This window comes from Tachyglossus aculeatus, chromosome X3, assembly GCF_015852505.1.
Source record: "Tachyglossus aculeatus isolate mTacAcu1 chromosome X3, mTacAcu1.pri, whole genome shotgun sequence".
Lineage (NCBI taxonomy): Eukaryota > Metazoa > Chordata > Mammalia > Monotremata > Tachyglossidae > Tachyglossus > Tachyglossus aculeatus.
In genome coordinates, this window is record NC_052099.1 from 27,202,041 (window position 1) to 27,217,124 (window position 15,084).

Sequence of the window (15,084 nt, forward strand, 5' to 3'; positions counted from 1 at the left end):
GAAAGTACAACACAACAGAGTTGGCAGACGTAATCCCTGCCCGTCGTCCCTCCCGACTTAGACTGTGAGGCCCATGTGAGACAGGAATTGGGACAAGCTGATAATCATGTATCTACTCCAGTGTTTAGTACAATGACTGGCACAGAGTAAGCACTCCACAAATATCACTATTTTATTATTAACGATAAGTTCCTCATCTGGTGATTCTCAATGAACTTACTCTTTTGGATTGCTTTCTTTGATCAGCTATCCCGAGTTAAAGTTAACTTAAAGTCAGGCGCTGATTTTTCTTCATATACACGCAGCCACCTAGAGGTGTTCACTTTGATTTTATTATAAAAAAAATGTACAGCGTTATCTAAGAAATGGTCAATACAAGATAAATCATATTAGGAGGCAGAACCACGTGAATTGTTAAACCTGCTTTCTATATACAAACTCTAAAATTCCCAAAGTGGAATATCATTAAATGTGAAACACATTATAGCATTATACCCTATATACAAAACATACAGAGATCTGTTGGTTACCTCTGAATCTTTTATATACATGTAATCGAAACATAAAACTTTTACTGCCGAGATGCCACTGTCCTGATGGATAGGAAGCCACTGAAGTCGCTCTATGAATGGACAGAAACTGAGTCTTCTCCGACGGCTCAGCCCACGGCCAGCCGGTAAAACCCACCTAAATAAAAACCCACGGACACAGTGTTTTAAGCAGTCCGTGCGGCTCGCTTAAAGGAAGACACTTCTAGTCCACGTCTCAAGGGCACAGCCCGGAGAGATCTCTGGCTCCACAACCTAAAGCTTTCGTAACTTGTGCGTCGATTTTAAAATACCGCGTAGTTTAAAAAAACACAAAAGGGCATCTTCTGCAGCAAAAAGGGCAAGTTCAGGTTTTCCTCAGCCACCCGAAATGCGTCGTTTCAGCCCATCTGTCATTTACAGGGGGTGGAGGGCTCACACGAAATGCACATAGAAGTTACATGGGACAACTGTGTAACTAGAATGTCTCCGGGGTGGGAAGGGGAGGGAGGCAAATAATGCCACCAGCCTTTCCCTTCTCCCACCCCAGCGATTAGGGAGCGGTACTCCTGGCTGTGTCCTTCTTGATATTGCTTTTATCCTTGGGCATCTTGTAAAATGGCACAACCCTCTCTTCTCCTCCAGACAAAAAGGCACTTCTGTGGGCAGAGCAGTCCTGGGCGGCTTAAGCGCGTTCTATGGCTTGCATCTCGCTGATTTCAACCATGCAGCCGCTGACTGCGGATGGGATGCTCTTTGCAGCCCCCACGCTCCAGGAGTTTAACACGTCAAATGCTTCCGATGGGTTGCTGGGACTCAGTTCGCAAAGAGCATAGACCGCTGCCAGCTGCACACCCCAGGGTACGGCTGGGGGAAGGAAAAAAACAAGAAGCGAGTTCGTTCGATCAGTCACCGGGAAGGTAGGTTTTCATATTCTTGGAAAGATTGTTTAATCAATCGTATTTATTGAGCGCTTACTGTGTGCAGAACACTGTACTAAGCGCTTGGGAAGTACAAGCTGGCAACATATAGTGACAGTCCCTACCCACCAGTGGGCTCACAGTCTAGAAGGGGGAGACAGAGAACAAAACCAAACGTACTAACAAAATAAAACACTACTCAAATAACCTGGATCCCACAGCTCAGTTTTCTGCCTAGAATGAAAATGACTCAGATAGAAAAAATAATAATTAAGGAAGTCGATGGGTGCACGTAGATAAAGCTATACTGGACCAGGGAAGTGCCACTCAAGCTGTTCAAGTGGAAGACTGGGACTTGGTTTCAGAAACATCTAAATCCCATTCGCCAACAGGGATGCCACCTATGGAATTCTGGGCTGGCCTCAGCCTCTCTCTAGCCCAGAGCACCAGTAAATAATAATAATGGCATTTATTAAGCGCTTACTATGTGCAAAGCACTGTTCTAAGCGCTGGGGAGGTTACAAGGTGATCAGATTGTCTCACGGGGGGCTAACAGTCTTAATCCCCATTTTACAGATGAGGTAACTGAGGCACAGAGAAGTTAAGTGACTTGCCTAAAGTCACACAGCTGATAATTGGTGGAGCTGGGATTTGAACCCATGACCTCTGACTCCAAAGCCCGGGATCTTTCCACTGAGCCACACTGCTTCTCTAACACGGTAGCATCTGCCCAAGAACTGGTAATGATGGTTTTCGTGGGGTTTCTAGAAATTGCTTTGAAGATGGAACACATCATTTCCAAACTCAGGCCTGATATCCCTATGTTCAAACATTCCACCTCTCGAGCTGTTTAATATTTCCCTCTCATTCCGATGAAGCGGCAGGAAAATCGATTATATGAATGGTTTACTTTAGAGTTCGTGAGTTTCTCTGACTCTTGCATTACTAGCTAAACCCCTTTCTTAGCACATACATCGTCATTAGCTATTTCACGGGGGCAATGAGAGGGCATGCACACTTTGGATGGCTTTTTAGCTCACACATCAAACATACAGATTTGGATTTTTTTTTTAAGTGCTCTTGTATGGTGGCAGAAATGCATAAAGAGGGAATGAGGACTCTGCAATGTCATGGAAACCCTCTCTCAGGTGTATGATCCAGAATGCCCGCAAATTGCGCAGCAGGGAAATAGTTTGAAAAATCAGAATTCAGGGCATTTTTTCCCCATAGTCTACAGCTACCTTCTGTGACAAGTTTTTTTTTTAATGGTATTTGTTAGGCGCTTACTATGTGCCAAGTGATGTTCTAAGCACTGAGGGTAGATACAAGCTAATCAGGTTGGACACAGTCCCTGTCCAATACGAGGCTTGGTCTTAATCCCCGTTTGGCAGATGAGGTAACGGAGGCTCAGACGAAGTGAAGTGACTTGTCCAAGGTCAAACAGCAGAGAAGTGGCAGAACCGGAACTAGAACCCAGATCTTTCTGACTCCAAGATCTGTGCTCTATCTAGTAGGCCATGCTTTCGTGCTTTCTGTGCCTCAGTTTCCCTATAGGCACACTTTCCCATCCACACCCCGGCTCAGGAGCTGATGACAGATCCATTGATGAAGGAAGAGGCAGGGTTGTTTTGGGCCAGTTGTGGCCCAGCTGTTCTGAAGATCAAATCATAATTGCATATAGGCATAGCGGAGAGAAAGCTAGGCAGTAATGCTACTTTGTGGGGTACGGTATGGCTCACTGAACTTGGTGACTCAAAAGACTCAAAGACATCCGAAAAAATGGCTGCCTTTCAAGTTTCTCCCCCTTGACCAAACTAAGGGAGAGAAACCAATTAGTTTCCAACGCAGTGAAAAATACTCAACGGAAAGAAAAACTTCTAAGGATAGCAAACATTAAACGGAAGCTATAAATGGGGTTTTTACCTTCTTCAGACGCATGTTTTATAAAAGTACCAACGACTCTACTGATGTTTTTCACAGCAAAAGAATAGCCTTCTTTTAATCCTAGTTGGCCTAAGCGGCCTGAAAGAAAAAGAACCGACAGGCAAAACATCAATAGATACATTCTTACTGATTGACCAACCACCCGGAGGTATTTAAAAGTGAAATTCGTTAAAACTCGGCACACTGTAAGTGCTCAATAAATTTGCTTGATTGATTCTGGTCTCTACTGGTGTACCCCCGGATTGTGGCCACCCCACGATCCTGACTCACTCCAGCAAAGTCCATTCACTCCCTGCTCTCCACCAGCTCTTCATCACTGTCCTCTGCACATCCCCAGTCTCCACCTCGACTCTCCCCTTCTCTAGCCTGTGTACTTTTGGTTCTCCTAAAGTTTTTTTTCATTGCTGCAATCACTTTCCTCCTGTGAAAACAATGAATTGAGGGCACGGTAATTCTGAAGTGCTGGGCAGGAGCTGTGAGACCCAGCGGGGAGCCATCTGCTGATGGGAAAAGAATGGCAAAATGCTCTCTGGCAAAGAGAGGAAGAGTCAAAGTTTGTACACTCCTCATTTCATTTACACTGCGGTGTAAACAGAGAAATAGAATTGATGACCTGATCTCTTACCTCTAGTCAAAGAAGATTTAAACTCTCTCAGGTAAAGGTCCATCCTAGACCTCTTGAAAAATATTCCACAATTTGAGATCCCATTCCCCTCACGGGAAAATTCTTCCCCACTTCTAATAACTCCTTCCCCTTGGAGAAAACTAGTTTTCAGTTTTCATAACTTATAATTATATATCTCGCCCCTCTTCTTCTATTCTTGGTTAGGAAACTAAGCATTCCATATTTCCTTCCCACACCAATCAATGGTTTTTATAGAGCGCTTACTGTGTGCAGAGAACTGTTTTAAGTACTTGAGAAAGTTCAGTACACTAGAGTTGATAGACACGGTACCGGCCCACAGGGAGTTTACAGTCTAGTCGGGGGGACAGATTAAAAAAATACAAGCTATAACAGGGGAAGCAAAAGGGTGTTAGGATATGCACAGAGATGGTCTGGGGTGAGCTCAAAGTGCTTAAGGGGTTCAGGAGGGAGAATGGGATGCAGAACTTAAAGCATCAAAAAATGAACACATATGTATCAATAATACTGGGCCAACCATTACATTTACTTAGTTAAGATATAACACACACACATACTCCACTCTCCAAAAAAAGGTTTATCTTGTAATTCCTAAGAGAAGGATTTGAGAGTGGACTTTTTCCAACTTGTGTTAAGGGCAAGGGAAACAAGTTTTAAAGCAAGTTCACATCAGAAAAAAAAAAAAGTTTTACCCACTTTTAGGGTGACAATCAATGTCCAGAATAATCCGAGTATTTTCACTTACCAGGAATTGGGCAGAGAACACCAAAGGCTGCCCACTGGTCTTTTTGAACACCAACACCCAGCAGCCCTCTCTCAAATCCCCTTCAAAAGTCCTGTCCCGAGAATGACTCAGAAATGTAAAAGTGACTCAAGTACAGACAGAAGGGAGGGCGATCGTCCATTGTGAGAACGGTTTGTTTATTAATAGTTTATCGCTCAGCCCTGCCAACAAATCAATACGTTTGAGCCTCAGGAAAGGGAATTCAGTTTTTCCAAGACAAATTGTGCCCTCTCCCCAACAGGCTCATGATCTTCAATACCAAAAGAAAAAAGAGCAGTGAAAACAAGGAGCTATAAAATGGCAGAGTGTCTGGTCCAACTTCCACAATCAGTCTCTCTAGGTTGTTACAGAATGAACTCAGTGCTGGTTGAGAAACGCCATTTCCAGCACAACCAATTACTCACCGATCAGTCTGAGTATTGACGCCACGATAATATCCGGAGGGCACGTAGTGTTCGTGTTTCCCTTTCGGTGCCGGATCCACGTATCCATGACTGGCCATAGCTCTTTACTGGAAAATGAAAAGACACCACTCAGTGCTCAGTTTGGCAAGGCTTCTAAGCGATTATGATTTGATCTTCAAAACACCTGTCGCTTCCTTCAAAACTACCCTGTCGCTTCCTTCATCAATGGATCTGTCATCAGCTCCTGAGCTGGGGCATGGATGGGAAAGTAAAACTGCAAACAGTCTACTGTATCATCCCATTTTCTCTCCAAGACTTGAGGCTTTGTTAACCCACTCCCTTTTCTCAAGCTGCCAACAGGGTTGCTTTCAAACGCCATGTGGTTTCAGCCACAAATGGGTTTTCTAGTGATAACGTGTTCCACCAGGGAAGCGTTTAATACTCGGCCGCGAAATAATATAACTATAGCATAGCCTGCTACGGAGGTAACGGCATCACCTCCTGCTCCCACCCAAACGGTACAACTGTGAAGAGAAATAACCTTGCAAACACAGAGCAACTGATATTAAAGAGACCAGAGAGCTTGTCCCACCTTAAAGCCATCAGGGTGACTGGATTCAAACTGCTTCCATCTTGCCCTCCTCCCTGACTGGACTCCCTCCCCCGTTAGCCCCTTCTTAAAAATCCTTCTGATATCCCACCTCCTCCAGGAGCCCTCCTCCGATAAATGAGTATTTATGCATTCCCATACAGCACTATTTCAGCACTTAGCCATATATCAATTCTTTTTTTCCCGTAAGTGCAAATACTATTGTCGGAATCCCCCATTAGATCATAAACTCCTGAGGGCAGCATCCTTTTCCTCAGCAGAAGCTTCTAAGGAATTAACAGTACTCTCTGCATAGTAGCTCAATAAATATTGATTGACCAATATAAAATAATAAATGAGGTGTAAAGGAAGCACCATGGCCTGGGGGAAAGAGCACAGGCCTGGGAATCAGAGGAACTGGATTCGATCTAATGCACACTCCGTTGCTTAACTGCTGAGTGACCTTGGGCAAGTCACTTAACTTCTCTGTGCCTCAAGTTCCCTCATCTGTAAAATGGGAATTCAAAACCTGCTCTCCCTTCTACTTACACTGTAAGCCCCATGTGGGACCTGATTACCTTCTATCGACCCCAGCGCTTAGTACACTGCTTGACATATGGTAAGCGCTTAACAAGTACCATAATTATTATTATTAATAATTGTAATAATCGATCACTTCCATACAGCTCAGATCAGAAAACAGCTCCATACCTTACAATATTATCATGTGTCCAAACCCATTTCTGATGACAGCAAAGTAGATCAATAGCAAATATATATTCCCAAGTGCTATCACTTAGGTCTTCACCAAATTTTTCTCTTAACTGAAATTCCATTTTAGGACATAGCTGTATTGCCAAAAGCAGACTGGAGATCATGATACCGACATCCAAGGAGGAGTTCTGCAAAGTGAGAGAGGAAGAAAAAAAGTGTAAAATTGAAAAGGGAGTCTACTATTTAACACAAAGTATGCAAGCGAGGCTCAGACGGGGAAACCATTTACAGGTAGAAATGAAGAGATCTTAGATTAATTCTGAATAGGGAATAATGCTGCCCTCTGTTTCATTTGAGTTTTGATTTTAACCTCAGAGGAAATTACACAATTGTCTATTCTTCCCTTGCTGCTATGACGAACATTAAATGTGGATTTATTACTCAAAGTGGATATCCCCGAACCAGGGACAAAATGCCCCTATAACAATCAAGACTCCTCTCTCTCTCAACATAATGACTCAGTACTTGGTTAAAACAGAATCAGTGAATGAGTTCATTGTACATTTACAGCCATTGCGGAGTTTTCATTCTCCACCCATTATGGTCCTCTTCACCTGATGGACCTGACGTGTAGAGACGAGCACAGTTTCACAGCAGCAGTGAATAGGGCCCAGGCCCAAAAAGAAAAAAGCAGCAGCCCCTACCTCCTGTTTCTCCCGCTCACGCACGCTACTTTGATTTGTGCCTCCCCACCTTGTAGTCTTAAAGTTTAGCCCCCATCTACTACGACATCCTACCCCCCAGACAAAGCTGGAGGTGGATAAAATTGACAGCAGGGAGAGAAGAGGGGGCCAAAAGTATTTTCTTCAGCTCTAGTGCTGATTCCACACTTACTATTACAACCCGTGAAATGGATCTCCCAGGTTAGATGCAGATCACATGTACTACCACTATTCAATTCCCCAATTTTCCCTCATTTCATTTCCAAAGTTACCCGAACTGGCGGTAGGCTCACCTCCACCAATCAAGTTGGTACCTGAATAAGATTGTTTCAAATCACAATTTACAGTTTCTCTAGAAAACATTTTGCTAATATCAAAATTTGGCTAGTCATTCAAAAACACCAGTGACTGTCCTTACATTCGATGGGGAAGTGCCAATAATTTGTCCTGCACGTTTTTAATCTGACTAGTGTGCTCTTAGAGAGTAAATCTGACCTTCTAGGGGCCACCCGCAAAGCCTTCAGAGCAGAGGGGGAAAATTATATCGGCCAGAGTACGACGTTTCTGGGGAAAGGGACCTGAAGGCCCCGCAAAAGCAACTCTCTGTTAACGGGATGAGTCGAGGGTGACACGTGGTGAAGGTTTTGGTCCTAGTATCCTCTTTATTCATTCAATCATATTTACTGAGCGCTTACTGTGTGCACAGCACCGTACTAAGCGCTTTTTAGACTGTGAGCCCACTGTTGGGTAGGGACTGTCTCTATGTGATGCCAATTTGTACTTCCCAAGCGCTTAGTACAGTGCTCTGCACATAGTAAGCGCTCAATAAATACGATTGATTGATTGATTGATTGGGAGAGAACAAGAAAGAGACACATTCCCTGCCCACAACAAGCTTACCGTCTAGAGAACTAATGCGAGCCACACATTTTCCAGCTTGATCTCTCCCAAGATAACTAGTAATCGATGAAGTGCACAGTTTGAAAAAACTGGCTAACTTTGGCTCCTGCTTTTCTAGAGCCAATCCTACGACCATTTGTCATTAACATTCTAAGAACTTGAAATAAAAACAGTTCAGGGGTGGAGAAGGGAAAACGAAACTGAATCCAATAAGGAGAATTATTTATCCCCAAGATAGGAGATTTGGTAAACACTTTAGTTCCTCAGTCGAGGACAAGGCTGCTTGGGTCACTATGCTCAAGACCACGCGTTTTGTCCCAATTAAAAGCATTCGGCCATTCTGTCCCAGTGACAGGATTTGACCACCTAGGGTAATCTAGGAGCATGGTGAAATTACTGAACGTGGTTAGAATAGTCAAAGGGGAAGAAAGAGGGTGCAAAACTCATTTAGACTGAACATATTTCTGATCCACACATATGCCAATGAATACCTCATGACAGCTCACCACCCAAAATCCATTCAGTTACTGTGTATCTCAAATTGTACGAGCAGGTTGTGTAACTACTGGAATACGAGATTCAAACACCGACTTGCTGGCAAGCGTAAAATAGGTAACTTTTTCTGGCTTTCATTTGGGTGGGTGGTTGAAAGAACTGTGTACCTGAACTCATGAAATCTGACCAAATTTTTGTCTCTATACAAGTATAGCAAAGCAATGTGGCCTAGTGAATACAGCATGGGCCTGGAAGGAGGAGGAGCTGGGTTCTAATCTCTGCTCTGCTACTTACCTGCTGTGTGACCCTGCACAAGTCACTTCACTTCTCTGTGCCTCAGAAAAATGGGAATTAAGACGGCGAGACCCATTTGGGACATGGACCGTATCCAACCTGATTAAGCTGTATCTACCCCAGGGCTCAGGAAAGTGCCTGGCGCGCAGTAAGCGCTTATCAACTACAAATGACAAAAAAAAAAAAAAAAAATCCAAAATCCAGCACAGAGTTATATTTTGTAAAGCAATACAACTAGATGGAAAACAATTTTAGAGGCTGAAGTGAAATAATAGTGATAAAAATAATGTTTGTTAAGTACTTACTATGTGCCAAGCACTGTACTAAGCACTGGAGTAGATAGAAAATCATCGGGTCCCACATGGAGCTCACAGTCTAAGGAGGTGGGAGATCGAATCCCCATTTTGCAGATGAGGGAACCGAGGCACAGAGAAGTGATGTGACTTGCCCAAATCACACAGCAGACTAGTGGCACAGTGAGGATTAGAACCCAGGTCCTGCTCCCAAGCCCACGCTCTTTCCAATACACCAAGCTACTTTTCAATTACAATATCAATTACATGTATCTGACCTTTCTTGGCAAACTGAATCATTTACAGTTCTGTACTCAGATTCCAGCCCACTCTTCCCCGAGAGACGGGGTACTTTTAAATCTCCATTAGGTGTATAAATATTTAAATCCATCATCGAATGGAGAACAGTGACTATTCCTCATGAAAGAGGTGGCTCTCTTTTCCATGGGTCAGGCGTCAGCCCCCTTTTCTACATGATATCCCAGGAGAGAGAAGGATGAGGGCTAGAGTAAGGGGGCTCCTACCACCGGCATCCGTGACACGGCATTTTGAGCAGTCCCCTGTCCCCCATCCACCTAGCACACTTTCACTCATTCAATCGTATTTATTGAGCACTTACTGTGTGCAGAGCACTGTACTAAATGCTAGGGAAGTAATAATAATAATAATGGTGACATTTATTAAGCGCTTACTATGTGCAAAGCACCGGTCTAAGCACTGGGGAGGTTACAAGATGATCAGGTTGTCCCACAGAGGGCTCACAGCCTTTATCCCCATTTTACAGATGAGGTCACTGAGGCCCAGAGAAGTGAAGTGACTTGCCCAAAGTCACACAGCTGACAGTTGGCAGAGCTGGGATTTGAACCCCTGACCTCTGACTCCAAAGCCCATGCTCTTTCCACTGAGCCACGCTGCTTCTCTACTTCTGTATTTCTGTTGCCAAGTACAAGTTGGCGACATACAGAGACGGTCCCTACCCAACAACGGGCTCACAGTCTAGAAGGGGGAGACAGACAACAGAACATATTAACAAAATAAAATAAATAGAAGAGTAAATATGTACAAGTAAAAAAAAATAGAGTAATAAATCTGTACAAACAGATCTACAGGTGCGGCGGGGAGGGGAAGGGGGTACGGCAAGGGGATGGGGAGGGGGAGAGAAAGGCGGAGGCTCAGTCTGGGAGCCCCGGCAGAGGTGGATGAGCTCTGCGTGCCCAACGCTAGCATGCCAGCCCCTGGCATATGTGCCCAGAGTTGCTGGCTGGGAACACCCAGGGCCCGGAAGAGCTCAAGCCCAACTTACCTTCTCCCAGTTGAGATAAGCACTCAAGCAGTTCAGAACCTCTCCTCGGGCACGTTGCCGGGCAACAAGCTGGATGGCTTTGTTAAGCACTCCTTGGAAGATAAATATATCATGCCACGTGCTTGCAATGAACAAAGTTAACTTCTCAGATTCTGGAAAATCTAGAGGAGGGAGATACAGAATACAACATTTTTACCTCACGACCTGGACACAATTCTAACCGTTAACTCTTGTCACACACGTCAGCGTTCAATCTCTTCCCTTTCCCCCGCCTCACTACACAGGAACACAGAACCATAAGGCTCTGAAGAACTTCTACAAGTTATCTGCTCCGGCCCCTGCTATTTCGACAAATCTCTTTTAAACTTCTCATACGTGATCATTTCTGATAATTATTATGTAGATGGAAAACAAACTGATTTGATAAAAGTGATGGGTCAGATGACCCAAAACTTCTGCACTCATAATGATAATAATTAGTTTATTAAGCACATAATAATAATGATAATAATAATAACGGCATTTATTAAGCACTTCCTATGTGCAAAGCACTGTTCTAAGCGCTGGGGAGGTTACAAGACGATCAGGTTGTCCCAAGGGGGCTCACAGTCTTAATCCCCATTTTACAGATGAGGTAACTCAGCGACTTGCCCAAAGTCACACAGCTAACAAGTGGCGGAGCCGGCATTTGAACCCATGACCCCTGACTCCAAAGCCCGTGCTCTTTCCATTGAGCCATGCTGTATTAAGGCCAAGCACTGTGCTAAATGTTGGGCTATTTTTCCAGGATAACGGATAAATAAGACAGACTTTGAGTAGGGCTTGGGGAAATGGCTGGGAGGTTTTTTTGAACTAGGAATTTTCTTACAAAGTCTTTTAAGATGCTTAAGAGAGAATTAAGCAAAACTCAAAGAATTGTTTGCTTATAATCATATTTGCTCTTAAAGTGGACGTGCTAAATAGACAGGGAAGGTTTAAGGAAATACAGAATTAAACAGGGAAATGTCCTGAATTTTTATGACATAAATTCGACTGTCTTCACTAAAGACTGCAAGCTCCGCGTGAGCAGGGAACGTTTCTACCACCTCTACTGAACGATACTCTCCCAAGTGCTTAACACAGTGCTTTACACAGTCAATGCTCAGTGAACACCAATGATCGAAATGTAGGTATCTGCTAAAACCATTTTAGGGTGTCCCATTTGAAACACAATGCAGGTGAACCCCTCTATCCTTACCCATTTATCTCTCGTGATTTTGGCTTTAGATCGTAAATATTAATGTCTGTCTTCCCTTGTAGACTGTAAGCTCGTGGGCAGGGAACGTTTCTACAGCTGTTCTACTATACTCTCCCAAGCACTTAGTACAGTGATCTGCTCACAGTAAGCGCTAGGTAAATACCATTGATTTGATTAACTGATGTCAATAGTGGGAAAGGGAAGGGGGGTTTGCCCTGGTTGACCCCTCAATGGGGACAGGGATGCTCCAGAGCTGGACAGCTATCCATCGGTGCCATGGATGAGGAAACGGGGCATTCCTCGGAAGCTCTGTACAGCAGTGCTTTACCGCTAAACCAGCTGAACGTGGAGGCGGTTTGTTTGATTCTGAAATCTAAAGACTTCTCTAGTCAGTCACCTTCGTTATAAGGTAAAGACAGTCTGATTGATGCCACAAAAATTCAATAGATATCCCAGTTTAATTTCCTGTTCGCTTGGGCCTGCCATGCCTATTTAGCACTTACACTTTAGGCACAAATAGGGTTATCAACCAGCGATTTCGGAAATAAACAACTTCAGGATGATTCATTAGAAACCTCTAGCCGGGAAAGCTGGAGTCCAGGCTCTGGGTAGAGCTGATGCAATCTTGAGACATCTAGGCAACACATCTAGGACTTACTGCTTGCAATTTAGAACTCTGTAGGCTTCAGCCCTCTGATAAATTATGAGTTACCTGATTTGATACTAGCCTGGTGATTACCTTGATTGATATACTAAGAAAATTATCACTGGAAGCCTGAACATCTCAGGTAGGTAAGCCACTACAGGAGGAGAGAAGTAGGGGGGGATAAAGCTAAATAATCAAACATTCCTTCCAAAGACCCCTTCAGAAGACCTTCAGCCCCTTTTCTCCTTCCAAATTTTTGGGTTTTTTTTTTCCCTGAATGCACACCTGATTTCAACCTCTAGCCGGGAAAGCTGGAGTCCAGGCTCTGGGTAGAGCTGATGCAATCTTGAGACATCTAAGCAACACATCTAGGACTTACTGCTTGCAATTTAGAACTCTGTAGGTTTCAGCCCTCTGACAAATTATGAGTTACCTGACTTGATACTAGCCTGATTACCTTGACTGATATACTAAGAAAATTATCACTGGAAATCTGAACATCTCAGGTAGGTAAGCCACTACAGGAGGAGAGAAGTAGGGGAGATAAAGCTAAATGATCAAACATTCCTTCCTAAGACCCCTTCAGAAGACCTTCAGCCCCTTTACTCCTTCCAAATTTGGGGGTTTTTTTTGCCTGAATGCACACCTGATTTCAACCTCTAGCCAGGAAAGCTGGAGTCCAGGCTCTGGGTAGAGCTGATGCAATCTTGAGACATCTAAGCAACACATCTAGGACTTACTGCTTGCAATTTAGAACTCTGTAGGTTTCAGCCCTCTGACAAATTATGAGCTACCTGACTTGATACTAGCCTGATTACCTTGATTGATACACTAAGAAAATTATCACTGGAAACCTGAACATCTCAGGTAGGTAAGCCACTACAGAAGGAGAGAAGTAGGGGAGATAAAGCTAAATAATCAAACATTCCTTCCAAAGACCCCTTCAGAAGAACTTCAGCCTCTTTTCTCCTTCCAATTTTTTTTTTTTTTTTGTCTGAATGCACACCTGATTTCAACCTCTAGCCGGGAAAGCAGGAGTCCAGGCTCTGGGTAGAGCTGATGCAATCTTGAGACATCTAGGCAACACATCTAGGACTTACTACTCACAATTTAGAACTCTGTAGGCTTCAGCCCTCTGACAAATTATGAGTTACCTGATTTGATACTAGCCTGGTGATTACCTTGATTGATATACTAAGAAAATTATCACTGGAAACCTGAACATCTCAGGTAGGTAAGCCACTACAGGAGGAGAGAAGTAGGGGGGGATAAAGCTAAATAATCAAACATTCCTTCCAAAGACCCCTTCAGAAGACTTTCAGCCTCTTTTCTACTTCCAAATTTTTGTGGTTTTTTTGCCTGAATGCACACCTGATTTCAACCTCTAGCCGGGAAAGCTGGAGTCCAGGCTCTGGGTAGAGCTGATGAAATCTCGAGACATCTAGGCAACACATCTAGGACTTACTGCTTGCAATTTAGAACTCTGTAGGTTTAACAGCTCATTTACATTCAGCCCTCTGATAAATTATGAGTTACCTGATTTGATACTAGCCTGGTGATTACCTTGATTGATATACTAAGAAAATTATCACTGGAAACCTGAACATCTCAGGTAGGTAAGCCACTACAGAAGGAGAGAAGTAGGGGAGATCAAGCTAAATAATCGAACATTCCTTCCAAAGACCCTTTCAGAAGACCTTCAGCCTCTTCTGTCCTTCCAAATTTTTTTTTTTTTGCCAGAATGCACATCCGATTTCAAGGCTCTCACCTGCTCCAACGATACCAAAATAGCTCAGCTAGGAGGTACCTGACCTTTCCCTTATGTATGACTAAGGCCCATGTTCCCATAAGCAGAATGGAAAGGTGAAATCGGACTAATTTATAGTCCCTGGCGAGGGACTCTCATCTCAAACGTGACAGGAAAGTGAATACCCAGGGATAGATGGTGCTGAAGAAATATGAGAAACATTTACCCTGTAGGCAGGAGACTTTCCTTTGTTCAACATGCCAAATGCACACCTACTAGCAATCTCAACAAATTCAAAGGTTTTCTTGGTGGAAACAGCTTTTCTTGGTGGAAACAGCTATGGGTAACTCGGGAGAAGCGAATGAGCAAGGTGACGTCTTCCACAGAGCCCGACCGCTCACCGTACCTTCCTTAAGCAGGGTGTAACAGAACAGGCGAGCTCTTTCCAAGTCTCCGAGATGCCTGCAGATCCCGACATACACCCTGCAGAGGGCATGAACGTAACTGTGGTCCGGAGACGGCTTCTGCGTTTTCAGTTCGGAGAGGATCGCGTGAAGCAAGGGTTCTGCTAAATGCTGTAACAACACAGAAAGCGATTTATACTGGCCTTGATTTTTGCTCTCAACAAGAACGGTTGTCAGGGTGAGATTAAAAACACCCAAATCATCTTATAACAAATGACGGCAATAACCTCATTATAACATTGCCATTGGACAAGCTAGCTCTCTTCCTCCCTTCAAGGCCCTGCTGAGAGCTCACCTCCTCCAGGAGGCCTTCCCAGACTGAGTCCCTTCCTTCCTCTCCCCCTCGTCCCCCTCTCCATCCCCCCCACCTTACCTCCTTCCCTTCCCCACAGCACCTGTATATATGTTTGTACATATTTATCACTCTATTTATTTATTTTACTTGTACATATCTATTC

General features: G+C 43.9%; 1 protein-coding gene across 1 annotated transcript in view; it reads right to left on the reverse strand.

The window, feature by feature from the left end:
- Positions 1 to 310: 310 nt before the first annotated feature.
- The window catches only part of ICE1 (interactor of little elongation complex ELL subunit 1), a 42,226-nt gene continuing 27,452 nt past the window's right edge, over positions 311 to 15,084 (reverse strand). The window contains exons 15-20 of the mRNA XM_038770498.1: positions 14,569 to 14,737; positions 10,533 to 10,693; positions 6,523 to 6,713; positions 5,223 to 5,329; positions 3,371 to 3,469; positions 311 to 1,394 (exon numbers count right to left, since the gene is read on the reverse strand). Of these exons, the coding sequence (XP_038626426.1) occupies positions 1,213 to 1,394; positions 3,371 to 3,469; positions 5,223 to 5,329; positions 6,523 to 6,713; positions 10,533 to 10,693; positions 14,569 to 14,737 (909 nt within the window). The 3' untranslated portion in view covers positions 311 to 1,212. The remainder of the gene's footprint in view (positions 1,395 to 3,370; positions 3,470 to 5,222; positions 5,330 to 6,522; positions 6,714 to 10,532; positions 10,694 to 14,568; positions 14,738 to 15,084) is intronic.